The sequence below is a fragment of the Nycticebus coucang genome, chromosome 10 (assembly GCF_027406575.1).
Source record: "Nycticebus coucang isolate mNycCou1 chromosome 10, mNycCou1.pri, whole genome shotgun sequence".
Lineage (NCBI taxonomy): Eukaryota > Metazoa > Chordata > Mammalia > Primates > Lorisidae > Nycticebus > Nycticebus coucang.
In genome coordinates this window covers 29,395,937-29,422,563 of record NC_069789.1, presented here as the reverse complement: position 1 = coordinate 29,422,563, position 26,627 = coordinate 29,395,937, and the positions used below count along the sequence as shown (strand labels likewise).

General features: G+C 49.6%; 1 protein-coding gene and 1 long non-coding RNA gene across 6 annotated transcripts in view; one reads left to right on the top strand and one right to left on the bottom strand.

Annotated features, from left to right (window-relative positions):
* Nucleotides 1-26,206, top strand: part of TMEM63A (transmembrane protein 63A) — a 42,303-nt gene extending 16,097 nt beyond the window's left edge. For 3 of the 5 annotated variants that reach the window (XM_053604036.1, XM_053604038.1, XM_053604037.1), the window contains exons 6-22: nucleotides 799-941; nucleotides 2,193-2,244; nucleotides 2,601-2,709; nucleotides 3,388-3,458; nucleotides 7,881-7,961; nucleotides 8,202-8,325; nucleotides 8,431-8,564; nucleotides 9,653-9,790; nucleotides 11,889-12,042; nucleotides 13,805-13,911; nucleotides 14,058-14,144; nucleotides 15,330-15,392; nucleotides 18,551-18,713; nucleotides 19,854-19,959; nucleotides 21,508-21,675; nucleotides 22,371-22,872; nucleotides 25,340-25,493. In XM_053604036.1, coding sequence (XP_053460011.1) covers nucleotides 799-941; nucleotides 2,193-2,244; nucleotides 2,601-2,709; nucleotides 3,388-3,458; nucleotides 7,881-7,961; nucleotides 8,202-8,325; nucleotides 8,431-8,564; nucleotides 9,653-9,790; nucleotides 11,889-12,042; nucleotides 13,805-13,911; nucleotides 14,058-14,144; nucleotides 15,330-15,392; nucleotides 18,551-18,713; nucleotides 19,854-19,959; nucleotides 21,508-21,675; nucleotides 22,371-22,872; nucleotides 25,340-25,361 — 2,224 coding nt within the window. In that variant the 3' untranslated portion in view covers nucleotides 25,362-25,493. Of the gene's footprint in view, nucleotides 1-798; nucleotides 942-2,192; nucleotides 2,245-2,600; nucleotides 2,710-3,387; nucleotides 3,459-7,880; nucleotides 7,962-8,201; nucleotides 8,326-8,430; nucleotides 8,565-9,652; nucleotides 9,791-11,888; nucleotides 12,043-13,804; nucleotides 13,912-14,057; nucleotides 14,145-15,329; nucleotides 15,393-18,550; nucleotides 18,714-19,853; nucleotides 19,960-21,507; nucleotides 21,676-22,370; nucleotides 22,873-25,339 lie in introns of all 5 variants that reach the window. The other 2 variants (XM_053604040.1, XM_053604039.1) reach the window with 1 other exon arrangement.
* Nucleotides 20,067-21,514, bottom strand: LOC128595448 (uncharacterized). Its single transcript, XR_008382934.1, has 2 exons — nucleotides 21,097-21,514; nucleotides 20,067-20,410 (listed from the first exon to the last, which is right to left on the bottom strand). It is a non-coding gene; the product is annotated as an uncharacterized LOC128595448 (long non-coding RNA).
* Nucleotides 26,207-26,627: the final 421 nt, after the last annotated feature.

Here is a 26,627-nt window from a genome sequence, read left to right as displayed (position 1 = left end):
TCACTGAGCCACAGGCGCCATCACTGACATCTTTTAGATTTGCCTTTTTATACAGTAGCTCTGAGCTCTCCCCAGTGCAGTGTGGGCCCAGCCTTCTAGAAGCAGGGTTCTTGAGAGAGTGAGAGAGAGCAAAGCATCCTGCCCTTTCTCCCTCTAGAGCACAGAGTCTGGCTGGCTGGACACAGGATTTTCTGGGTTTCCATTTGACCCAGAGCCTCCAAGTATAGCACTCGGAGGACAGGAAAGGGTGGAGCAGGTCACCTCCCATCTTGGGCTGTGGCAGGGACACAGGGAGGATGCAGGGACAGTAGGACAGACTGAGACTTACTCAAAACCTTGGCTCTACCTGGATCTCCCAGCCCACCTGAGAGGAAGTTGGGAGAAAGGTGGGGCCGGAGGCTAGACACAGTCCCCACTTCATTCTGAATAGGATCACCAGGATCACTGCACGTGTGCACCTCACCCATGTACATAAACATGTATCCCTTGGGCACAAATGTTTCCAGTGTCACCTAGTAGAGTGATGACAGTTTCTTCACCCAGAGTATGGTGTAGAGGCTGAGAGAGTGGGCTCTGGAGTTCACGTCATACCTCTGCTATTATAAGTTGTGCAATCTTGAAAGTTAAGTTAGTTTTTTGGTACCTTTATTTTCTCCTATGTTAAAAAACCAAACAAACAAACAAAAGAAAACAGTGGGCCTAATAATGGAACCACCTCGTAGGATTGTGGCTAGGGTTAAGTGAGATAGTCCATGCCAAGACCTGTGCTCATCAAGATTCCACATGTATCTTGGCCAGTGATGACCAGATCCTGGAGTGGTGTGGGGAGGACGCCATCCACTATCTGTCCTTCCAGAGGCACATCATCTTCCTGCTGGTGGTGGTCAGCTTCCTGTCCCTGTGTGTCATCCTGCCCGTCAACCTCTCAGGAAACTTGCTTGGTAACCACCTTCTTATTCACCCTTGTCTGTGGTGGAGGCAGAGTGGCAGTCCCAGGGAACACAACTTGAGGTGGTGGCCAGCACCCCAGGTGCCGTGCTCCAGTTCAGATCTGGGAAGATCTCAGGGTGACTTTCTCAACTTTTCTATCTGATTAAAGATCAGAGAAGAATTTACCCCAAACCTGGGACAAGATCTGGGCCCCCTAATAACAATTTCTGGTTCTATCTAAACAAGAGGAAACACTGCCCAAGCTTTATAGAACCAGAGCTTTCAGAGAGTGTTTTATATTTTTCTGCTCTTACTCAAAATTAGGAGGTCACAATTAGTACAGCCAGAATGTGTCTGATTCAGTCAATCAGAGTGTGGCATTGTGGGCAGCTGTGGGAAGACAGCTTCCAAAGGGCCATCTCAAATCTACATATTTTTTTTCTTTGTAGAGACAGAGTCTCACTGTACCGCCCTCGGTAGAGTGCCGTGGCATCACACGGCTCACAGCAACCTCTAACTCTTAGGCTTACGCGATTCTCTTGCCTCAGCCTCCCGAGCAGCTGGGACTACAGGCGCCCACCACAACGCCCGGCTATTTTTTTGTTGCAGTTTGGCCAGGGCTGGGTTTGAACCCTGCCACCCCCGGCATATGGGGCCGGCGCCCTACTCACTGAGCCACAGGCGCCGCCCTTTTTGTCCAGTGATGCCCAGCCTTGGTTTTGGTAAAAACTCTGGAGGAATTTTCTAGTTTTTTCAAAGTAAGATGAATTCAGTTTTAGGCTTGGCGCCTGTAGCTCAGTGACTAGGGTGCCAGCCACATACACCAGAGCTGGCGGGTTCGAATCCAGCCCGGGCCTGCCAAACAACAATGACTTATAACTTACAACCGAAAAATAGCCAGGCATTGTGGTGGGCACCTGTGGTCCCAGCTACTTGGGAGTCTGAGGCAAGAGAATCACTTAAGCCCAAAAGTTTGAGTTTGCTGTGAGCTGTGACGCCACAGCACTCTACCCAGCTTAAGACTGTCAAAAAAAAAAAAAAAACTAAGATGAATTCAGTTTTAGATTTTGCCTCCATGGTAGATTGAGAAGCTTTCAGGGAGCAACTTGGAGTAAAGCAGAGGCCTTGATGGTGTAGCTGGGAAAAGACTGGCCTGGGTGTATCATGCTCCTCCTCCCCATGGTCCATAAGCCAAGCCTGATTAAGTTCCCTCCTGCTTCCCAATTGTTACCCTGGAACTAAGAGTCGGTGCTTCTCTGCAGACAGGGACCCTTACAGTTTCGGCAGGACGACAATAGCAAACCTGCAGACTGAGTGAGTATGGATATTTTAGGGTGTGGTGGATAAGACCAGGGAGAAGGCAGTTTCCCAAGCCTGGGGCAGGCCAGAGGTGGTGCAGAGCTGGCTGTCTGAAAGCCCCATGCACCTTGTATGTCGCTTGGCCATGGACATGAACACACCATAAGCAGCTGCTTTTTTGTGGGGGGAATTGATGAGACCCAGTGGGCCCCATGGATCTGGAGCTTGTTTTTGGAACTGGAACGACTTCTCTGAAGTGTCCACTAGGGGCTGGGGGGTGCTGGCCACTTGCTTCTGTGGGAGGGACCTGTTGCGATGAAGCCCTATGAGGGCAGCCAGGCCCCAGCCCTGACGGCAGGTCTGCCCCTCAGCAACGACCTCCTCTGGCTGCACACCATCTTTGCTGTCATTTACCTCTTCCTGACTGTGGGCTTCATGCGGCACCACACTCAGTCCATCAAGTACAAGGAGGAGAGCCTGGTGAGTGGCTGGGGTGGGACACCTGCTGGGAAGGGATCAAGTGGGAGTAGGGCAAAAAAGGCCTCCGAGGCTCATGCCCTGGGCCATGACAGCTGAGCTCAGGGAAGTCCTTCGAGAGCAGCGGTTCTCAACCTGTGGGTCGCGACCCCGTTGGACTGTATTAAAGGTTCACAGCATTAGGAAGGTTGAGAACCACTGCTCTAGAGTCTGGCTTACGTATTTGAGCTCACACCTGGCATTATTTTTTTTTTGCTGTTTGTTTAATTTCATGGTAGATTATTTTAATATTTGGACTGAGGCTAAAGAAAGAAGTTTGGGTTGAGAGCAGCCTGCACCCCACAACTTAACAGGCAAGGGAAGTTTCTACGACTTGATCCCAGACCTGGGTCCTTCTCTGATTAGCTTGTGACCCCATTTGAGTCACTTGCCTTTTTTGGGTTCTTTCTCAGTCTTCTGCTGTAGAGCTGGATCCTAGAATTTCTTTAGAAAGAGATTCTTTGTATAGCCTGGATGATGCATGAATAACATGCTTTGGGTCTACCAGGCCATAGGAGGAGAAAACCTGAGCCTTCTGCTTGCCCACGGTTTTCTCTCAGGAGGCTTTAACAGGGTACAAAACCTGGGCCTACCTACTGGGCTTTGTCCCAGTGACTTCTCCCTGGTGTGTTTCTCCAACAGGTAAGGCGGACACTATTCATCACAGGACTCCCCAAAGATGCCAAGAAGGAGGCTGTGGAGAGCCACTTCCGGTAACCAGGGCTGGGGCAGGAGGGGAGGGGGCTGAGTTCCCCAATTCCAGGTATAAGGACTTTAGGGGGATGCCTTCCATCTTTTACTTGGGTGTCCAGGTGAGCTCTGAGAAGGACCTGGCCCTGCCACACAAATGTCAAGTGGCTCCACGTGCCGGCTTTGCTGGTGCTGTGCAGGACCAGTGCCTGGGTGACCCATCTTCTGCCGGTAGCCATGGCCGCCCCACAGGACTGCACCTTCTAGAGTATGGACCAGAGTATAGGTGCAAATAAACATCTTAGAGCACACAGGGAAAGAAAATGGTTCACCCCAGTGTTCTCAGTATTAGCTTTGCAAAATAAGAGACAAGTGAGCTGAGCATTTACACCAAGTGAGCTGGAGTCTCAGGGTGGAAGGACCTCAAGGCCATTTATGTGTTTATTGATTCATCCACCCACTTAGCAGGTGTCTGTTGGGGGAGCATTCTGTGTTGGAACCCAGACTCTCCCTGGCAGAAACTCCTTACCAACAATTGGACCATCTCTACCAACAATTTCCGCAGGAATTGCTTTCACGGAAATTGAAAGCCTTAAGGAGGAAAGGCTTTCCCGTGAAAAGGAGATTGTTTGATTTTCTTTAGCTTTTTTTTTTTTTGAGTAATGGCCATGTTCTGTCACCCAGCCTGGGAGTGCAGTGGTACTCACTACAGCTCACTACAGACTCAAACTCCAGGGCAAAAGCAGTCCTCCTGCCTCAACCTCCTGAGTAGCTGAGAATACAGGTGCACACCACCATACTTAGCTGATTTTTTCTTTCTTTTTTTTTTTTTTTTTTTTTTTTTTTTGTAGAGACAGAGTCTCACTGTACCGCCCTCGGGTAGAGTGCCGTGGCGTCACACGGCTCACAGCAACCTCTAACTCTTGGGCTTACGCGATTCTCTTGCCTCAGCCTCCCAAGCAGCTGGGACTACAGGCGCCCGCCACAACGCCCGGCTATTTTTTGTTGCAGTTTGGCCGGGGCTGGGTTTGAACCCGCCACCCTCGGCATATGGGGCCGGTGCCCTACTCACTGAGCCACAGGCGCCGCCCTTTTCTTTCTTTTTTTTGAGACAGAGTCTCAAACTGTTGCCCTGGGTAGAGTGCTATGGCGTCACAGCTCACAGCAACCTCCAACTCTTGGGCTTAAGCAATTCTCTTTCCTCAGCCTCCCAAGTAGCTAGGACTACAGGTGCCTGCCACAACGCCCACCTTTTTTTTGGTTGTAGTTGTCATTGTTGTTGGCAGGCCCAGGCTGGATTCGAACCTGCCAGCTCCGGTTTATATAGCTGGCGCCCTAGCCTCTGAGCTACAGGCGTCAAGCCAACCTCAAACTCTTGGGCTTAAGTGATTCTTTTGTCTCAGCCTCCCTTATAGCTGGAACTACAGGGGCCCGCCATAATGCCTGGCTATTTCCAGTGCATGTGGCTGGCGCCCTAACCAATGAGCTACGGGCGCCAAGCCTGATTTTGTTTGTTTGTTTTTGTAGCAACGGAGTCTCAATGTGCTGCCCAGGCTGGTCTTGAACTCCTGACCTCAAGTGATCCTCCTACTTTAGTCTTCCAAAGTGCTGGGATTATAGGTGTGAACCACCACACCAAGCCCAGAATCATTTTTCTCTATTCTTTGTTCTTTATTTTATTTTTTGAGACAGAGTCTAACTGTGTCACCCTTGGTAGAGTGCTATGACATCACAGCTCACAGCAACCTCAAACTCTTGAGCTTAAGTGGTTTTCTTGCCTTAGCCTCCTAAGTAGCTGGGACTACAGGTGCCTGCCACAACACCCGGCTATTTTTTTTTTTTTTTTTTTGTAGTTGTTGTTTGGCAGGCCTGGGATGGGTTCGAACCCACCAGCCCTAGTGTATGTGGCTGGCGCCCTGGCCACTGAGCTATAGGTGCCAATCCATTTTTCTCTATTCTTTGAAACAACTCTTCAAAGTTGTCTATTGGGCCACATTTGGATGCAATAGTAACACTTAATGTGCAACCTTGAAGAAAAAAGAGTCCCCTCATTCCCATACAAAACATTGAATGATTAGCACTTGCCCCTATTTTAGGTCTTTTTAGTCAACACAGTTGCAATCCATGGGGATTGATGTGTGAATTTGCCTTCTGGCAGGGATGCTTAATCTGGAGTTCTCTTCCTTACAGATCTTACTGGGAATGGAAGTTGTCTGTTATTTAATTGAATGATTCACTTGTCTATGAACTCTCTCTCTCACTAAAATGTAATCTTAGGGTTGGTGGTTCAAACCTGGCCCGAGCCTGCTAAACAAACAAACAAAGAAAAAAATATAGCTGGGCATTGTGGCAGGCGCCTGCCGGCCCGTCTACTAGGGAGGCTGAGGCGAGAGAATCACTTGAGCCCAAGAGTTTGAGGTTGCTGTGAGCTGTGATGGCACAGCACTCTACCGAGGGCAACACAATGAAACTGTCTCAAAAACAAACAAAAAAAATGGGCTTGGTGCTCATAGTACAGTGGTTATGGCGCCAGCCACATACACCCAGGTTGGCGGGTTGGAACCCGGCCCAGGCCAGCTTCAGCAATGGCACAACAATGACAACTACAACAAAAAATAGCCAGGTGTTGTGGCAGGTGCCTGTAGTCCCAGCTACTTGGGAGGCTAAGGCAAGAGAATTACTTAAGCCCAAGAGTTTGAGGTTGCTGTGAGCTGTGATGTCACTGCACTCTACCAAGAGTAGTGAGATTCTGTCTAAAAAAAAAAAAAGAGGATTAATAAATAAATAAGTAAATAGGCTTGGCACCTGTAGCTCAGTGGTTAGGGCACCAGCCACATATACCAGGACTGGCGGGTTCAAACCGGTCCAGGCCTGCTAAACAACAATGACAGCTACAACAAAAATAATAGCCAGACATTGTGGTGGGCACCTGTAGTCCCAGCTACTTGGGAGGCTGAGGTAAGAGAATCGCTTAAGTCTAGGAGTTAGAGTTTGCTGTGAGCTGTGACACCATAGCACTCTACCAAGGGTGACATAATGAGACTATCTCAAAAAATATATATATATATGTAAACTTAACCAGACTCTATTCCTGGCACATAGTAGCTGGGAATTTGCACGGCTCTGGAATTCCTGGGAGTTCTATGTACAATTTTGTGTATGTAGTGTGGAGACATCACATGGTAGCTATGGGCATTGTCCCTGGGGTAGGGCTGCTTGTATTACCTCCCAGCTCAGATACTCACTAGCTGTGTGACTTTGGGTACTTAAACTCTGGGTCTGGGGACCTTGGCTTACTCATCCATAAAATGGGAACAAAACTTCATAGGTTACAATAAAGATCAATTAAGTTAGCATATTAACAAAACCTGGCCAGTAGTGACAGTGCTGATTGTTACTATGTGTGTAGGCATTTTCTGGTCTGAGAGTCTTTTGCTTTTTTTAGACCCTCTGAAAGGTCTGTGACCTTCAAAAAGGCTACCAGCTAAATAGGATCTCCATGATGGCCCAAGATAGATACTGACCTAGGGCAAGCAATAAATCTGACCTTCTCGGTGGTCAGAGGGAATAACTGATATGTTCATTTTTCTCTGTGTGAAGTGCCAGCTGATTGAAAGCCAAGTGGATATAAACTTGTCAGTCCTAGACAGTTTTACAATATTAAAAAAAAACCTCTTTGGGGCTTGGCGCCTGTAGCTCAGTGAGTAGGGCGCCAGCCACATTCACTGAGGCTAGTAGGTTTGAGCCCAGCCCAAGCCTGCTAAAACAACAATGACAACTGCAACCAAAAAATAGCCAGGCATTGTGGCAGATGCCTGTAGTCCCAGGTACTTGGGAGGCTGAGGCAAGAGAATCACTTAAGCCCAAGAGTTGGAGGTTGCTGTGAGCTGTGATGTCACAGCACTCAACCCAGGGCAATATAATGAGACTGTCTTAAAAAAAAAAAAGCCTCTTTGGGCTGGGTATGGTGGCCCACTCCTATAATCCTTCCACTCTGGGAGGCTGAAGTGAGAGGATGGCTTGAGCTCAGAAGTTTGACACCAGCCTGAGCAACAGTGAGACTCCATCTCCACTAAAATAGAAAAAACTAGCTGGGCACTGTGGCTGGTGCCTGTGATCCCAGCTACGTGGGAGGCTGAGGCAGGATAATTACTGGAGCCCAGGAGTTTGAGGTTGCTGTCAGTGAGGCTGACGCCATAGCACTTTACTTGAGATGACAGAGTAAGACTCTATCTCAAAACAAAAACAAGGACTCTGTCTATTAAATTTCAATGTTTCCACCTTTTGAAAATTAAAGGACAAGGAGAAGAGAGGTCTCTGCTGGCGCAGAAAGGAGCAGTGAGCTTGCTCTGCCACCCTCTCCCTTGGAGACGCAGGTGTGTCTCCTACCGGGGATCTTGTCTTTTCCAATGGTGTTTTCTGCCCCCTTCCCTCCTTGGCCACAGGGATGCATATCCCACGTGTGAGGTGGTGGATGTTCAGCTGTGCTACGACGTGGCCAAGCTCATACGCCTGTGCGTGGAGAGGTGCGTCAGGTAGTGGGTGGGCCCAGAGTTTTCTAACCGCTTCCTCACCTCAAATGCCACCTCCTTCCTGGATGGCCTGGGGTCCCCCAGCTGGGAAGGGTGGAGGGAGGTCCTGCCCTCTTCTCTTCAGAAAGCTGGCTCCCCCTTCCCTCCTGGTGACCGATGTTGAGCTGTGGGTGTGGGGACTGTGCCACAGGATTGCGAGTCTGAAACCTGCGCCTCCTGCTCCCACCTCTGCAGGAAAAAGGCTGAGAAAAGCCTGGCCTATTACACAAACCTGCAGGTGAAGACAGGCCAGCGGACCCTCATCAACCCCAAGCCCTGCGGCCACTTCTGCTGTTGGGAAGTGCAAGGGTGTGAGTGGGTGAGGGCAATACCCCTCCCGGCCCCCTGAAGTGTGGGTACTGACACGGGGTGCCCTGACACCCGTGCAGGGCCACGTTATCCCAAGGGAATGTGTCTCTGGCAGGAGGACGCCACTTCTTACTACATGCGCAGAAAGGACAGGCTGCTAGAGAGGATCACAGAGGAGGAAAGCCATGTCCAGGACCAGTCCCTGGGAATGGCCTTTGTCACCTTCCAGGAGAAGTCCATGGCAACCTAGTGAGTGTGTCCCAAGCCCTCTCAGATGACGCCCTGTCCCTGTTGAGATAACTTGCTGTCCATCTTGGGTGGAGGTGGCACAGCGGATTGGTTTGTGGCATGTCTGTCTCCTGATCCAGGTGTGACTGGGGGGCAGCCTTCCACACTCACTGCCAGGAGCCCCCTCTTAGGCTGATGTGGTCTGGCCCCAGCTGTCCTAGAGAATCTGTCCCACCGGCTGTGTGTCAGGATTCTGCCAGGAGGATGGGTGCACCCTCCTTTCCATATATCCACTCTGGAACCACACATTCTTCTGCTTGTGGACTCCCCATCTTCCCACAAATGAAAAGCTGTGGGGGAGACCCTTGGAGCACCCTGGTGCTTACTGCTGGGGGGGGTCTTAGCCCTGGGGAGTGGCTTCTCATAAACTGCCTTGGCCTGGGCCTCTAAGCTCACACAGTGCTGTCATGCTTTGGGAGCTGCAGGGGGCAGGTTGGGACAGGGATGCAGAAAGGAGGTGGCCAAGCCAGGGCCCCTTCCCCCGTCATCCCTGCAGAGGGGTTCCCGCCTCACCGCAGGTGCTAGAGCAGGAGGAAAGAGGAAGGGCGTTCTGATACAGGAGTAGAGACTGGCAGGTTCCTCAAGGGAGGCTAGAGAGGGGCAATGCGGCAGCCCATCGACATGCTGAGGATAGAGGTGGGAGGCCCGGGGAGGGAAGTTTGCAAACAGGCAGTGTGTAACATGGTCTGACACTTTTCTCCAGCCTGTGGAAGACGGAGGGAATGCCAAGACCTGGCAGAAGGCTCAGATCAGAGCTCCAGGCATGGCCAGGGTGGAGGGGAATGGCCCCCAGCAAGAGTGGTGTGTTGGGGTGTTAGCTTCAGTTTCCTGTCTGTGAAATGGGAATAGCAACCCCTTGCTTGCAAGTCCTCTATATAGTATGCCAAGCATGACACCTCTTACATAGCATCAACTATAATAAAGTCATAATAATAATAAAGCAAAGAGCCTGTGCTGTAAGGCTCCACTCTTACTCAATCTGCATTTGCCATTATGTATGTGGCACCTGGGGTGGGCTCGGCCCTGACCATTTCTGGGTCTCCTGGCAGCATCCTGAAAGACTTCAATGCCTGCAAGTGTCAAGGCCTTCGCTGCAGAGGTGAGCCCCAGCCGTCCTCCCATAGCAGGGAGCTCTGCACCTCCAAGTGGACAGTCACCTTCGCTGCTTACCCCGAGGACATCTGCTGGTGAGTTCTCAGGTCAGGGAAGGTGGGGGAAAGAGGCCTGGGCTCCTGAAGGGGACTACAGGTGTGACCTGCCATTCAGGGGACATCTATACGCATTGGTAGCTGTCTGTGTCTGGGTGCCAGATTGAGCTCTCTATGTGGCCGCCTGGGTGTCCACACCCAGTACCTTCCTCTGTTCAAGGACTATCCACCAGACATTACTGTGAGCTTACATGTAATTTGTGCGTGTGCGTGTGTCTGTCTGTCTGTCTCTCTCTCTTTTTTTTTTTAATTGTTGAGGATTCATTGAGGGTACAATAAGCCAGGTTACACTGATTGCATTTGTTAGGTAAAGTCCCTCTTGCAATCATGTCTTGTCCCCAGAAGGTGTGGCACACACCAAGGCCCCACCCCACTCCCTCCTTCCCTCTTTCTGCTTTTCCTCCCCTCCCCATAACCTTAATTGTCATTAATTGTCCTCATATCAAAATTGAGTACATAGGATTCATGCTTCTCCATTCTTGTGATGCTTTACTAAGAATAATGTCTTCCACTTCCATCCAGGTTAATACGAAGGATGTAAAGTCTCCATTTTTTTTAATGGCTGAATAGTATTCCATGGTATACATATACCACAGCTTGTTAATCCATTCCTGGGTTGGTGGGCCTTTAGGCTGTTTCCACATTTTGGTGATTGTAAATTGAGCTGCCATAAACAGTCTAGTGCAAGCGTCCTTATGGTAAAAGGATTTTTTTCCTTCTGGGTAGATGCCCAGTAATGGGATTGCAGGATCAAATGGGAGGTCTAGCTTGAGTGCTTTGAGGTTTCTCCATACTTCCTTCCAAAAAGGTTGTACTAGTTTGCAGTCCCACAGCTTACACGTAATTTTAAATTTCTTAGTGGCCATGTTAAAAAAGTAGAAAGAAATAGTTGGAATTTTAGTAATTTATCTGTCCCAATTATCCAAAACGTTATTTCAACATGTGGTTGATTTTTCAAAAGTTTGAGATGTTTCATGGTATGTTCTTCTCACGTGTATAAAACACTCCTAGCACCTTTTAATTCAGACCAGCCATGTTTCAGAAGTTCAGTAGCCACGTGTAGCCAATGGCTGCCATATCGGACAGTGCAGCCTTCACTTGGGGACACACTGCTGAGCCATGTCCAGGGGCTCAGGGGCCATTAGGTGAGCCTTGAGCACAATGCCGTAAGTGTGGCACCCCCAGAGGGAGTCCCGTTCCTTGCACAGAATAAGCTTTGGGGGCTTACCTCCACTGTTCAGGGTCAGCCCCTGACGGTTTTGCCCTGATTCATAGGGCTTCCTAAATCTAGGGTTAGTTTGTGGGTCTGTTCTTGGTTGGTGTGAGTCCAAGGCAGGTGCCAGCTGTGCCTTTGCTCTTTTGTCCCTCCTCCTCTCCTCTTCATACCCCAGCCTGTGGGCCTATTGGGAAGAATGTGTCATTAGTCACTAAGCATTGCAGACATGTTTAAGGAAAGCATGTTGGAGCTGTGTTTGGTCTGCTTGGGTGCTCGCAGCATCTCTTTGGGTAGATTCTGGCCCCCAGGATCTAACAGGGAAGCCACGTCAGAGGGAATAACCATTCCCTCTGAGCTCATGGGAACCTGAGATTTGGCCTTCCTGTAGCTGAGGTCAGTACAGAGAACTTGAGGTTTCTCAAACCTCAAATGAGCCCTCAAACCAGACTCCCTTGCTGGTCTCTTGGCCGGCCTGAATCTTACCCTCTGAGCCAGGCACAACGGCTCACGCCTGTGATCCTAGCTCTTGGGAGGCCAAGGTGGGTGGATTGTCCGAGCTCACAGGTTCAAGACCAGGCTGAGCCAGAGTAAGACCTTGTCTCTAAAAAAAAAAAAAAAAAAAATAGCCAGGCGTTATGCAGGCGCCTGTAGTCCCAGCTTCTTGGGAGGCTAAGGCAAGAGAATCACTTGAGCCTAAGAGTTTGAGGTTGCTGTGAGCTATGACACCAGGGCACTCTACCCAGGGTGACAAAGTGAGACTCTGTCTGAAAAAAAAAAGAATCTTACCCTCTGAGCCACCTAAGCCATGGACGCTGGGAGATAAACCTTGGGGGTCTGTCCCTGTCCTACCCTCTTTTGCAGGAAGAACCTGTCTATCCAGGGCCTCCGCTGGTGGCTACAGTGGCTGGGCATCAACTTCATTCTCTTCCTGGGGTTGTTTTTCCTGACCACACCCTCCATCATCCTATCTACCATGGACAAATTCAATGTCACCAAACCCATCCGTGCACTGAATGTGAGTGACCATTCTGCAAGGCCCATTGCAAGAGGGCTGGCTAGAAGAGGGTGGTGGCTGGGGGAAGAATGGGGACCTAGGAGTGTGGAGGGACTGAACGAGGAAGTCATGTTGCTCAGCTTACTTCTGTGATTTTTAATCCCTGAGCAGGCACAGCCATGTTTATCACAATGTCTGACTAGTAATACAAAAAAAAAAGGGGGGGGAGTTTAAAATGTAAATACATGTTCAACAGCGGGGGTCTTTTAAATTGAATGAGGTATATTCAGTCCAGTAGAATATTAAGCGTGCATTAAAAATTGTATAGACTTGTAAACAGAAGAGTGAGTCCAAAAAATTGTGTGGAGTTTGTGGTAGACATGGGGCTTATGATGGAGGCAGAAGGTAGAACCGTCTCTAGGCCGTGGTCATGGTCTAGGCCATGGTCATGGTGCTGTGCCAGTGATTTGTGCGAACGGTGGACACTGAGGACAGGACAGGAAGGGACAAAAAGAGCTTCATTGATTGGGGTGGCAGGATTGTGATTCTTTTACGTTTTAGTTCCTGACAATGTTATTATAAAGTCATTTATTCTACTAATATATAGGTAATGGATGATTTTCAAAAATCTTAGATGATTCAGTAACAGGTAAACACTCCTTAAATTGGCATCTGCTTAAAGAGATATTGGTTTCTCATAATTAGCTTCACTGAAATATCTCCCTAAATCTTTTTTCTTTTCTCCAATTCTCCTTGGCACTGGGTTAGGCATCCTCTGGGAGAGCACGCTGGGCAGGAGGCCCTCCTCATCCTTGCTTTGCGATTCCCTAGCTAATGAATTCTGAGTTTTTCATCTCAAAATTGGAGTTAAAACACCTGCCCTGTTACAGTCGTTAGGTTGCTGTCGTGATGATCAAATGAGCTGATGTGTAGTTGAAACTCCTGCTTCCATATCTAATATTTTTTTTAAACCCAAGTGTATATTAAGCAATTTTGTTTAGATTCAATGCAGATGAACATTCATTTTGATGTAGTGACAAGGCCTGTTCTTTTGAGGATGGATCTGCTGATGAGAACTCCCCTTGTTCTTTTTGCACGAATTGTATCCTTATTATATTGTTTGTGATTTCAGTGTTGGTTTCATTAAAGTAAGGCAAAAATTTAAAGATACTTATGAAGTCATTCTGAATATGGAAACTTCCTAGAGATCATAACTTTTGATCTTTTATACTTAATTCAACAACATTTTGTAGAAATTGGTCTTTATCAAGTATTTCTGAAGTATCCAACTTAGTTTTCAAGGAAAAATTTCTCTATTTTTATGTTTATTTAATCAGTGAAGTGATTCAGGTCATGTAATTACAATAACAAGCACCACCAGCATCCACAGGGTTGGGAACAGCTGGATTGCGGGAGCCACCAGGGCAGGTCAGCTGTAGAGCAGCCCAGCCAGGTCTTAAGTGTGCAGTCTTCAGTCATCGGTGTGCTTCAGGGAATGGAGCAGGCTCTAATCGGCTCAGTCTGACACGTGACGCTCAGCTGTAAAGAGCTATCTCAGTATAAGATGCTGTTCTTATTTATAAAGAGCTATCTAAGTATAAGATGCTGTTATTATTTATTCTGCCAACATTCCTGTACCTGGCACAGTGCTGGTTTGGGGACGGCATAGACGATCAAACCCTACCCCACAGGTCCACTGGGCCACCATGCCAACAGGTCATGGCTTTGGAGCCATGTGGCCTGTGCCCTTCTAGCTCTCTCTGCTGTGGGCCTTGTCTCCTAGAACCCGATCATCAGCCAATTCTTCCCGACCCTCCTGCTGTGGTCCTTCTCGGCCCTGCTGCCAACCATCGTCTACTACTCCACCCTGCTGGAGTCTCACTGGACCAAGTGAGTGCCCAGGAGCCTTGAGACCCATCCCAAGAAGGATGTCTCTGACTCTCAACCAGGACAATGGGTACATAGGAAAGGCCTCCCTGGGGCACCTGGAGCTTTGGGGGACAGGGAGTGCATGATCACCTCTTGCCTTCTTGTAGGTCAGGGGAAAACCGGATCATGATGACCAAAGTCTACATATTCTTGATCTTCATGGTGCTGATCCTGCCCTCTCTGGGTCTCACCAGGTACACACCACCATCTCCTGCTCTAAATTCCAAATCATAGACACATCTGGTGAGGGTGGATATCAATCTCTGACAATACCTAAGCCTTTTATACCCACTTATAACCCAGTTTTGCTGATCTATTGGTTTTTCTGGAAGTATGATTGTTATTTTAAAAATAAAAAACACAACAGCTTGAAAGCAAAACTTACTGAGGACCTTCGCATATCTCAAGGAAGGATGTTTCTCTTAAAACAGGCCCTGATCTGGGCGGTGCCTGTGGCTCAGTGAGTAGGGCACTATATACCAAGGGTGGCGGGTTCAAACCTGGCCCCTGCCGAACTGCAACAAAAAAATAGCTGGCTGTTGTGGCGGGCGCCTATAGTCCCAGCTACTTGGGAGGCTGAAGGAAGACAGTCGCTTAAGCCCAGGAGTTAGAGGTTGCTGTGAGCTGTGATGCCACAGTACTCTACCCAGGGCCATAGCTTAAAGCTCTGTCTCAAAAAAAAAGAAAATGCCCTGATCTGAGGTGGGTGGATTGCTTGAGCTCAGGAGTTTGAGACCAGCCTGAGCAAGTGCAAGACCCAATCTCTAAAAAATAGCCGGGTGTTGTGGCAGGCACCTATAGTCCCAGATACTTGAGAGGCTGAGGCAAAAGAATCACTTGAGCCCAAGAGTTTGAGATTGCTGTGAGCTAAGATGTCACAACACTCTACCAAGGGTGACCAGTTGAGACTCTGTCTCAAAAAAAAAAAACAAAAAAAACAGGCCCTGATAGGTCACGCTGTGGTATCTGGCATTGTGGATGTAAATCTCAAGAATCAGTCTGTTTTTTTTTTTTTTTTTTTTTTGAGACAGAGCCTCAAGCTGTCACCTGGGTAGAGTACTGTGACATCACAGCTCACAGCAACCTCAAACTCCTGGGCTCAAGCGATTCTCCTGCCTCTGCCTCCCAAGCAGCTGGGACCACAGGTGCCCGCCACAACGCGGGGCTATTTTTTGGTTGCAGCCGTCATTGTTGTTTGGCAAGCTTGGGCTGGATTCGAACCTGCCAGCTCAGGTGTATGTGGCTGGCGCCTTAGCGGCTTGAGCCACAGGCACTGAGCCGAATCAGTCTGTTTTTTAGAGTAGAAAAAAATGGAAGTGTGTGTAGTGATGACATGGAGTGTTCTAAATAAACTCTTAGAGAATTCATTTCTTTTTCAGTCTGGATTTTTTCTTCCGGTGGCTCTTTGACAAAACTTCCGTGGATGCCTCTGTTAGGTTGGAGTAAGTATCAACCATGTTGGGTTCTGGAGCTGTGATCCTGGATGAGAGTCCCACAGGGCTGGGCTGGGCCACAGTCGAAGTGGGGAGCGGGGGGCAGTAGTCTGTGCTTCCTAACAGGTGTCTTGCTCCCCCAGTCAGCAGGGCCCAGGGCAGGGCCACCACCCCTCCCAGGTTCCCACTACACATTGTGAGAGCTGCCCCAGTTGGTGCTGTGGTTGCAGAAATGGGGTTAATTCTTTAGGCCAAAACTCAATTAGTGGCAGTCTCATTCATTCTTTGAAACTTAGTACAGAGCTGCTCAGGGAGAATGAACTGCTGGGTCTCAGGGGTGCCAGAGAGAGGGGAAGGAGGATAGTAATTAAACATGACAACTAGATTGACTGTTTGGTCTGGGGATTATTTTCGCCAGGAGAATGGAATTGACACTTAGTGCTGATGTGTCCTTGTTAGTAATATTGTAAGATAATATCACACCCACTTAATACCAGTAGTTATTATTTTTTAAAAGAGACCATGTTAAATACTTTATTCATCTTTTTTTTTTTACTTTACTTTATTCATCTTTTTATCATTTAACCTTCACAACAAATTATTAGGCAGATACTATAATTATCTCCATTTTACAGATAAGGAGACTGAGGTTTAGAGATAGTGAATAACTTGCCTAAGGTTACCTAGCTAGTTAAGAAACAGCTGAGATTCACCCTTATCCCCCATTGCACTATACATTAGGGTTTGGTTTTTTTGCAGGGAGGGGAGGGACAAGGTCTTGCTCTGTCACCCTGGCTAGAGTGCAGTGGTGTCATAGTTTAATGCAACCTCTAACACCTGGGCTCAAGTGATTCTCCTGACTCAGTCTTCTGAGTAGCTGGGACTATAGGTGCACACCACCATGCCAGCTGATTTTTCTTTTTGTTTCTTTTTTTTAGAGAGAGTCTCAAGCTGTGGCCCTGGGTAGAGTGCTATGACGTCACAGCTCACAGCAACCTCAAACTCTTGGGCTTAAGCGATTCTATTGCCTCAGCTTCTCAAGTAGCTGGGACTACAGGCGCCCACCACAACACCTGGCTATTTTTTGTTGTTGTTGCAGTTGTCATTGTTGTTTTAGCTGACCTGGCTGGGTTCAGACCTGCCAGCCTCGGTGCATGTGGCTGACGCCCTACCCACTGAGCTATAGCCACTGCCCTTCTTTTTCTTTCTTTCTTTTTTTTTTTTTTTGAGACATAGTCCTACTGTGTTGCCCAGAAAGAGTGCCATGGCCTCAGCCTAGCTCACAGAACCTCAAATTCCTGGGCTCAAGTGATCCTTCTGTCTTAGCCTCCCAAGCTAAGTGTCTAAGCCTCCTGTGCCCACCACAACACTGGGTAATTTTTCTTTTCTTTTTTTTTATATAGATTTTATTTTTATTTATCTATATATATATTTTATTTTTATTTTTTGCAGTTTTTGGCCGGGGCTGGGTTTGAACACGCCACCTCCGGCATATGGGGCTGGCGCCCTACCCCTTTGAGCCACAGGCGCCACCCAACACTGGGTAATTTTTCTACTTTTAGTAGAGATGGGCTCTCACTCTTGCTCAGGCTGGTCTTGAACTCCTGCCTTCAAGTGGTCCTTCTAACCTTGGCCTCTCAAAGTGTTGGAATTAAAGCTGTGAGCCACCACACCCAGCTGTTAGGTCTTACTGGAGGCCTGAAGGCCAAGGATTGATTTTCTCAAAGGACTGTTTATAGAGAAGTCTGCCTATGCCTCTCTGTAAGGATGCAGTGAATTATTTTAAATGAGTTCTTGCTGGGTAAGCTGATGACTTGGGGGCTGGCAACCACAACAGATACACACGTGTACCCAACCAGTTCTTATCTAGGTTGACAGTGACATCTAGATTGGCAGATCTGATGGCAAGCTCTCAGTCCTCACCTTCTGTGGTCTGTTGGCCACAGCTGACAAGTTTAGCCCCACTCAGCTCGGGCTCCCTCATCCCATGGTGTCCTCTTCTCAGTCTCCCTGGAAGGTTTTTTCACATCGGCCCAGCTCTAGATTTGGCCACCTGAGGGCTCAGCCTATGTCTCTAAGAGCCACATGCCTTCTCCAGGTGACCTCAGCTGGACCCACGGCTTCAGAGCCACTCAGTGACTACTGAATTAAAATGTGCAGACGACACCCACATTTATAACTCTGACGTGCACCTTCAGGCCCTTGTATCTGCCTGGCTGCTTCAACTTCTGCTCATCTTCACAGACCTTAGCTGCCCCAAACCAAACTCCTCACTTATTTATTTATTTTACAGTTTTTGGCCGGGGCTGGGTTTAAACCCGCCACCTCCGGTATATGGGCCATGTGCCCTACTCCTTTGAGCCCTGGGCGCTGCTCCCAAACTCCTCACTTTCATCCCCAGATCTGCTATTCCTACAATTTTTCCCATTCCACATTTTCCCAGCTGCTCTGTCATAAAGTCTCGAAGTTCACCTTGTCTTCTTTCCTTCCCTTGCGTGCCTCATCCAGATTGTCAGTAAAACCTGACAGCTCTATCTCAAGGTAGATCCAAAATCAGGCCACATCCCACCACCTCCACTGCACCCCCACGAGGGTGATGGCAGTGATGTCAGCGTGGTCCCGACCTCCACTCCCTCACCCCATCATCAATGTGGCTTGCCTGCACTGGCCAGCCCCCAGGCTCATATTCTCTATGCAGCCTACTGCTGTCCAGCACCCCTTACCCTTCTGCTGGTCCCTGGATATGGCACATACCCCACCTCAGAGCTATAATCTGTTGTTCCCTCTGCCTGGAGTACACTCTTCCAAGTTTCTGGGCAACTCACTCCTCCTCCTCACATTTCTGCATCCCTTCCTGGGAAAGCTGCTCCTGAGCCCCTGTAATATGGTATAATACCCCCTTGCTTCATTCTCCCCTGGAACATTCAGAACCCTGGGAGATTGGGTATGTGTTTGTGTCCCCAGCTAGAATATGAACTCCACAAGCAGGGACTGGGTTTTGTTTCATTTTCAGAACAGTTCCTGGCACACAGATGTGCTCCACAGATGTGTGCTAGGTAAAGGGACAGGTAGAAAGCCCTCCTTCCGGGGTCTTTCCATACCTGCCCAGGCCCCTCGCTCTCCCCTGAGAGTGTCTGTCACTCACAGACCCCACCCCATCCCCCCAGGTGCGTCTTTCTGCCCGACCAGGGTGCCTTCTTTGTGAACTACGTCATTGCCTCGGCCTTCATTGGTAATGGCATGGAGCTACTGAGGCTGCCAGGCCTCATCCTCTACACCTTCCGCATGATCATGGCTAAGACGGCTGCTGACCGCAGGAACATCAAGCAGGTGCCACCCAGCGGGTGCAGGGCTGTGCTTCTGACTTCCTCCCCCCACCCATGAGCCCCTCATACACACCCCCAAGCTCAGCATTTTACCAAGCACTGTGCCAAGTGTTTCTCAAACCTGGGCCCTGGTGGCCATGGTTTCCTAAAACCACTGTAACTTGCAGGCTGGGAGAGGGCTTGGGAATTTTGCACTTTATCCAGTTTGGTTGCACTCACATATACATATAACTAAAGGCAGCAGACCCCCTTCCTATGGACATCTATTTGCATGAATTCTTAGGAATACTTCAGATATCAAAGTTATTTTGGGCTTAAGGCATTTATTCTAAGATTCACTGAACTGGATGTTGTGAGGTTCTCTTTTGTTCTCCTTTGCCATGTGGTCCTGTGAGAGGAAAATGGGAGAAGCACTGCAGCCCTTTATTTAATTCTCACTTCCCGGCCTGGTGCCCGTAGCTCAGTGAGTAGGGCGCCAGCCACATGCACCAGGGCTGGCAGCTTTGAACCCAGCCTGGGCCAGCTAAACAACAATGACAACTGCCACAAAAAATAGCCAGGTGTTGTGGCGGGCACCTGTAGTGCCAGCTACTTGGGAGGCTGAGGCAAGAGAATCATTGAAGCCCAAAAGTTTGAGGTTGCTGTGAGCTGTGATGCCACAGCACTACCGAGCGTGACATAGTGAGACTCCTTCTCAAAAAACCCCCCAAAATCTCAGGTTCCTCCTGAGACAGGTGCTACTGGCCTCCCTGCTTTACAGATGTGCATGCTAAGCCGGCCCGGACCCCCAGCCAGAAGGGGCAGAGCTGATGCCCAGTCTGATGGCAGAGCCTGGGGGGAGTTACTCTGCATTCTGTCCTCAAACCATCTTTGCCCCCCACACCTTGGATTCACAGGCCTGCTGGGTAGACAGGACTGCAACTAGTGGACACTATGAAAATGTGTCACTGTGTTTGGGGACATTAGAGTGTGCACAGAGTGAAGCTGAGCCAGGCTGGGGGCAAATGGAAGGACCTTGGAAGGTGCTGGGTACCTCCTATTTCTAAGACCCCTCTCCAGGCCACCTTCCCCTCACCACTTGGAGTGCAGGAGAGGCATCTGGGCAGACGAAGCCCATGAATGCCTCACCACCTCCTCCACCCAGAACCAGGCCTTTGAGTACGAGTTTGGAGCCATGTACGCCTGGACACTGTGCGTCTTCACTGTCATCATGGCCTACAGCATCACCTGCCCCATCATCGCACCATTTGGTGAGTAGCCCTGAAGCCTGGCCCAGGGTATGTGTGTGGACAGCTGATTCCACCCAGTGTCTTACCCAAAACACTAGCCACAAGAATCACAAGCTGCCAAGGAACCACACGTGACACCACATTTTATTTGTTGCTAAATGAATTCCTTCCATTGGCCTCCCAGCATGACCTTCCTCAGGACTTCTGCTGTGAAGTTCTCTGCCAGCTTGACCACATCATTCTTACTGATCCTTTAGCAGCAAGTAAGACAGTGTTGTAGGAACAGTCAAAACAGTCACTGTGTTCTTGCTCTGGCCAGGCTCTGCCTTCGCCTGGAAAATCACATTTAATTCTCATCTAGTCCTTGAGGGAGGTCCCACTTTATCCCCCCTTTAAAGATGAATGTTGTTAGCCAGGATTTGAATTTAGGACTGTTTGACTTTAAAGGCCAAAGGCAGATGAAAGGAAGAGTCTAGAAGAAAACACACAACCAAGACTGTTGGGAGTGATAGCTGTGGTTTAGGAGGAAAAGAAGTTTAATTTTCTCTGTATATTCTCTTGCACATTAAAGAAAAATAATAAAACTATAGTATTAACTGTTTCAAAACAAAAATGTAGGCTCAGTGCCTATAGCACAGTGGTTATGGCGCCAGCCTCATAAACCAACCCAGCCTGAGCCAGCTAATCAACTACAACAAAAAAATAGCCGGCGTTGTGGTGGGTGCCTGTAGTCCCAGCTACTTGGGAGGCTGAGGCAAGAGAATCACCTAAGCCCAGGAGTTGGAGTTTGCTATGAGCTGTGACGCCACAGCATTCTACCAAGGGTGACAATTCTATCTCAAAAAAAAAAAAAAATAGTATATACTATGTTGTCCTCAGTAAACTGCTGTGGCATTACAGCTCACAGCAACCTCAAACTCTTAGGCTCAAGTGATTCTCTTGCCTCAGCCTCCAAAGTAGCTGGGACTACAGACTCCCGCCACAACGCCCAGCTATTTTTTAGTTGAGGTTGCCACTGTTGTTTTAGCTGGCCCGGGCTGGGTTTGAAACTGCCAGCCTTGGTGTATATGGCAGCGCCCTACCCACTGAGCTATGGGCACTGTCAACAAAAATGTATTTTTAAAAAAGCACTTGGCATGATAGAAAGGCAACACTTACCTTCTGTGCCATCCCTGGAATAAGGCCCTTGGGCCTGTGTCGACTGAGATGAGGGTACAGGGTGAGTCTGGGTGAAAGAAAGGAGGGTGTGGAGTCCTGTTGGGTAGAGGGCTCGGTGTAGGAAGGGTTGGGGAGAATTGAGGCCACACTGTGAGTGTGAGACAGCCTTTTCAAAGGGATCCTGGAATCTCAGTGCTCCATGGTGTCAGAATCACAGACACTGCTACTCTTTTGGGGTCAGAAAGAATAGAAGAGTTAGGGGAGGAGGGGAGAAGTTTAGAAAAGTAGCAGCCAGGAGGTGCGCTTTGCCTAATTTGTGGTTTCAGTGGCAGAGCAACAGCCATAAGCTCCAGGCTAAAAGAGCCAGCGCTGAGAGGTCAGGTCTGCAGCTCACAGCCCCACCCTCTTCAGGTCTCATCTATATCCTGCTCAAGCACATGGTGGACCGGCACAACCTGTTTTTCGTCTACCTCCCTGCCAAGCTGCAGAAGAGGATCCACTTCGCTGCCGTGAACCAGGCCCTGGCTGCTCCCATCCTATGCCTCTTCTGGCTCTATTTCTTCTCCTTCCTGCGCCTGGGTGAGGGGCCCTTCTGACCCAGGGGGCCAGCCCTAAGCTTCACAATCCCGCGTCCACACCGGCTAGTCAAATCCCTCACTATTTTAATAGCATCCAGTCAGAATGTGGTGCCCCAGAGTGAAGCCAGGTGGGTATAGTGTTGATAGCCCAGCTCCTGAGCTAGGAAGGCCTGGTGGATTGTCCCAGACATCACTAGAGTGAAAATGGTCCCATTATCAGTTCAGGGGACCCAACTAGATTCACATAGAAGTGGTGGATGGCCCAGGTCCTCATCCCTCATAGTGTGAAGATGGTGGGGACATGCAGGAGGGAAAACTGACACTCTTGGGAAAAGACACATGTGACTCTGCCCCAGGCAGACTGGGGAGAGCCACCATCCTGCCTAGCTCAGGGCACTGAAGGCTGGAGGGAAGTGACTCAGCCAGGACACTGGCAGGTTGCCATTGACTTGGGTGTCTTAGGACCTGCAATCTGCCCAGGGGTAATGCTGGCTGTTCAGGGCGTCACTGTGTGTGTCCTTGGATGTGAAGACACCATCCTAGCTGCTGGAGTCAGGGTGGGATGGGGATGGCAGGTTAGGTCCTGCCTGAGGGAGATATCACACACAGTTCCTGCACCAGGTGTGGTCCCCTTCCTCAGCAGTCCCTTGGTAGAGTGCTATGTCATCACCAAGGCTAGCATCCATCTCTCCCCAGGTATGAAGGCCCCTTCCACCCTGTTCACCTTCCTGATGGTGCTGCTCACCATCCTGGTCTGCGTGGCTTACACCTGCTTTGGATGCTTCAAGCACCTCAGCCCTCTGAACTACAAGGTAAATAGAGCCCCTCCCCATCATTGCCCAGCCAGGATCCAAGAGAAGATTGTGGGCTCACTCTCCACCCCTTGGCCACCCTCTCTGTATCAACACGGCAGCAGCCTGCTCCAGGTTTTATTTATCCATGGGAAAGGTGTGGTTGGGTGCAGTGTGCAGCTTCTCTCCCTCCCCGACCCCTGTTCCTTGCATTCCTCCACCCCATCCTCTCTCTGGTGCCAGCTGGTACTGTTATTCTGGGTGTTAATAGTCTTTGTTTGGAAGGTGTTAGTTAGGGGAGACCAGTTTTGTTTATCTCTGCAAGTTTTTGCTATTATCTGCAGACAGAAGAATCAGCAGGTGACAAAGGAAGCGAGGCAGAGGCCCGTGTGCCTCCACCGTTCACAGTAAGCTATCTATGCTGCTTAACCCTGGGTGCTTGCTGCCCTGTGTTGCTCTGGTTATAATGGTCCCAACCAGGTGGGCCCCGACAAATGTGCTTTGATCATCTCCTGCTAAGACAGAAGTTCCCTCATCTGCCAGGCACAGTGTGGTTCACACCTGTAATCCCAGCACTCTGGGCGGCAGAGACAGGTGGATCATCTGAGCTCAGGAGTTTGAGACCAGCCTGAGCAAGAGTGAGGCCCTTTCTAAAAATACCAAAACTACCTGGATGTTGTGGCTTCTGCCTATAGTGCCAGCTTCTCAAACACTGAGAAGATAAGTAGTCCAGCCACAGTGTGTGCCCATCCTTCTTGGTTTCAGTTCCCTGCTCACTTTCCTTCTCTGCATATTTAATGCCTAGAAAGTTTGGGACTTTAGTAAAGTAACATTGTAAGGCTCTGTGGCTTGCCAGTGACACACATGCCTGTGTGAGGGTGTCAAACAGACTCTTCTTTGAATTCAGGAATTGGGGTACAAAAGCTGGGCACAGCAGCTCATGCCTATAATCATAGCACTATGGAAGGCTGAGGTGGGTAGATCCCTTGAGCTTAGGAGTTTTGAGACCAGCCTGAGCAAGAGCACTGCCCAGTCTCTAAAATATAGCCAGGTGTTGTGGCAAGCGCCTATAGTCCCAGCCACTGAGGTGGCTGAGGCAAGAGGATCTCTTGAGCCCAAGAGTTTGAGGTTACTATGAGCAACGATGACATAGCACTCTACCAAAGTTAACAGAGTGAGACTATCTCAAAGAAAGGAAAAAAGAAATAGTGCATGATGGCTCTTGCCTATAATCCTAGGACTCTGGGAAGCCAAGGCAGGAGGACTGCTTGAGCTTACGAGTTTGAGACCAGCTTGGTCAAGAATGAGACCCCCCCCCCGCCCAATCTCGAATAAAAATATAAAAACTAGCCAGGCCTTGTGGCAGGTGCCTTTAGTCCCAACTTGGAGTCTGAAGCAAGAGGATCACTCAAGCCCAAGAGTTTGAGGTTGCTATGAGCTATGATGCCACAACACTCGACTTGGAGTAGCAGAGTGAGATTGTTTCAAAAAGCAGACAAGCACAAAAAAAAAAAAAAAAAAAAACAATTTTTTTCCCCTAAATTCAAGAAATGAACCTTGTACCTGCTTCAGAGGAAGACGCAGTGGTAGGACACCAGGATGCCTTCCCTCCCTGGTCTTCTTGCTTGCTGCCTCAGGGTCCTGCTCCCAGGCTGGGGTTGGGAAAGGAAAACAGAGCTACAGGATCCCAGAGCTGTAACTGCTGGCCTTCTGGACAGACATAAAGCCATGACGACGGCCAGCGTCATCAGCAGTGGCTGCCCCTCAGGTGTCAGGGACTCTTTTTTTTTTTTTTTTTTTTGGTAGAGACAGAGTTTTACTTTATGGCCCTCGGTAGAGTGCCGTGGCCTCACACAGCTCACAGCAACCTCCAATTCCTGGGCTTAAGCGATTCTCCTGCCTCAGCCTCCCGAGTAGCTGGGACTACAGGCGCTCGCCACAACGCCCAGCTATTTTTTGGTTGAAGTTCAGCCAGGGCCGGGTTTGAACCCGCCACCCTTGGTATATGGGGCCGGCGCCTTGCCGACTGAGCCACAGGCGCTGCCCGTGTCAGGGACTCTTAATCGGTGTCTGTCCTTGCACAAGTCCCAGAGGAGGTCCTTAGAAAGGCTCATCACCCAGAGACACACCTGTGGCCATGCCAGCCAGGCAAGGAGAAAGGTGCCCGACGTGAAGCCTTCATTCTCAGCCTGGGTCTGGGCAGGAATGGAAGGGAAGGAAATTCACAGATTCCTTCAGCATTTCGTAAGTCCCACTGACTCATCTAAGCCAGACTTGTTTCTTGTTATCAAGTGAGAAATTCTCCCAGGATCTAGTACCAGGAAATTTCATTTCTTCTGAGAAACAGAGGGAACTATTATCCTTCCTTCTATATGATCATGAGAGCTGTAGAATTATGCTTTCTCTTTTGCCCTGGCTACTGGAAGTTCTGCAGGTGGCATATTTTGGGTTCTGACATCCTAAGTTGATATTGCTGGGTTTTGTTTTTGTTTTTTTTGAGACAGAGTCTCCCTTTGTTGCCCTTGGTAGGGTTCCATGGCATCATAGCACACAACAATCTCAAACTCTTGGGCTCAAGTAATTCTCATGCCTCAGCCTTCCAAGTATCTGGGACTACAGGCGACCATCACAATGCCCGGCTATTTTTAGAGATGAGGTTTCGCTCAAAACCATGAGCTCAGGGAATCCACCCACCTGGGCCTCCCAGAATGCTAGGATTACAGGCGTGAGCCACCACACCCAGCCTGATGCTGTTTCTTCACGTATTTACAAGCACTGTATCATACTGATTGAAGGAGGAGGGGTTGAGGAGGAAGGATTATGGGATCCGGTGCCTGCCTCCCACCAAGCACTAACTCCCCCATTTGCTGATAGCCCTATGTGCCCCGGATACTGAATGGCTTGGCCTCGGAGAAGACAGCCCTGTCCCCACAGCAGCAACAGACCTATGGTGCCATCCACAACATCAGTGGGACTCTCCCTGGAGACCACTTGGCCCAGAGCCCTGCGGACAGTATGGCTGCTGCCCACCAGGAGGCCTGAGGGTGGGCCAGGCTCAAGGGAGCCCAGGAGACACATGTGGAGAAGTGGCTGGAATAGCCCCAACCAAGCCCATGACTTCTTTCCATCTGTTTTAAGCCCTGCTGCTCTGAAAAGATGGAACCAGAAAGACCAGGGGCTTGGGCCTTTAGCTGAAGGGGAAAGGGTTGAAACTGCCAGCTCAGAGCCACTGGGTGCTGGTGATAGCAGCTGTGAGGGGAGCACGTGTAGCTCCCTATCCTCATCCACCTACAGCTTTGCGTGTTTCCCAGTCCCTCCAACACACACACACAGGCTTCTGGCTGTGGAGCTGGGATGATGTCAAGATCATGTGTTGGACTTTGCCCCTCAGACTGATCAGCCCTGAAACTGTAACAGATAACAAGGGACAGGCCTCCACTAAGCACCAAACACTGCCCATGCTGTGTAGCACACACACGGCTAACTGATGACCAAAGAGCTTGCAATGTCCCCACCCTCATGTGGAGTCTAGGTGGGAGTCCAGCCCAGAGCCCTCCCCTCAGCTCCCAGGCCTGATGTGTGAGGAGCAGGGCGGTGCTCCCTACAGTGGCTCCCACCAGCCACACACACCTCCACATCCTGTGTGGGTCTGTGTTTTTGTGTCAGGGACACTCTGGCTGGGTCAGGGTCAAAGAGGACAAAGTGGACCACGAATAAAGTGCATACTGGACCTAACGGGTAGATACAGCCTTTCCTGCCTCTTTAGTTGCGTCGGGTCTAGGCAGGCTCTGTCTAGCTTTCATCTGTGCCTGCCCTCTCCAGCATGGGAGGGGCAAGGCTCGGGGCCTCCTTGGAGGAAAGAGTGGACAGTTTGGCTGGTGCAGAGGACAGAAGGAAAAGAGGTGCCTGGGCTGGGTGCTGGGCTATCCCACGGTCCTTGAACAGTAGTGACTGTGGCAGGAAGTACAGGCCTTTTCCTTCCTGGTGGGACTAGTGGGGCTGGGTGCAACTTTGGGCTTATGTCCAATATCTCCTTACTGCCTCGAGGGGGCAAGGCCCTTGCCAGCATGGCGGAGTGGGGAAGGTGGAGTGCCTGAGAGTAGTCTGGGACTCCTTCCATCCCAACAGGGCAGGGCATGGTAGGGTCCTAGTGTCCCTCTGC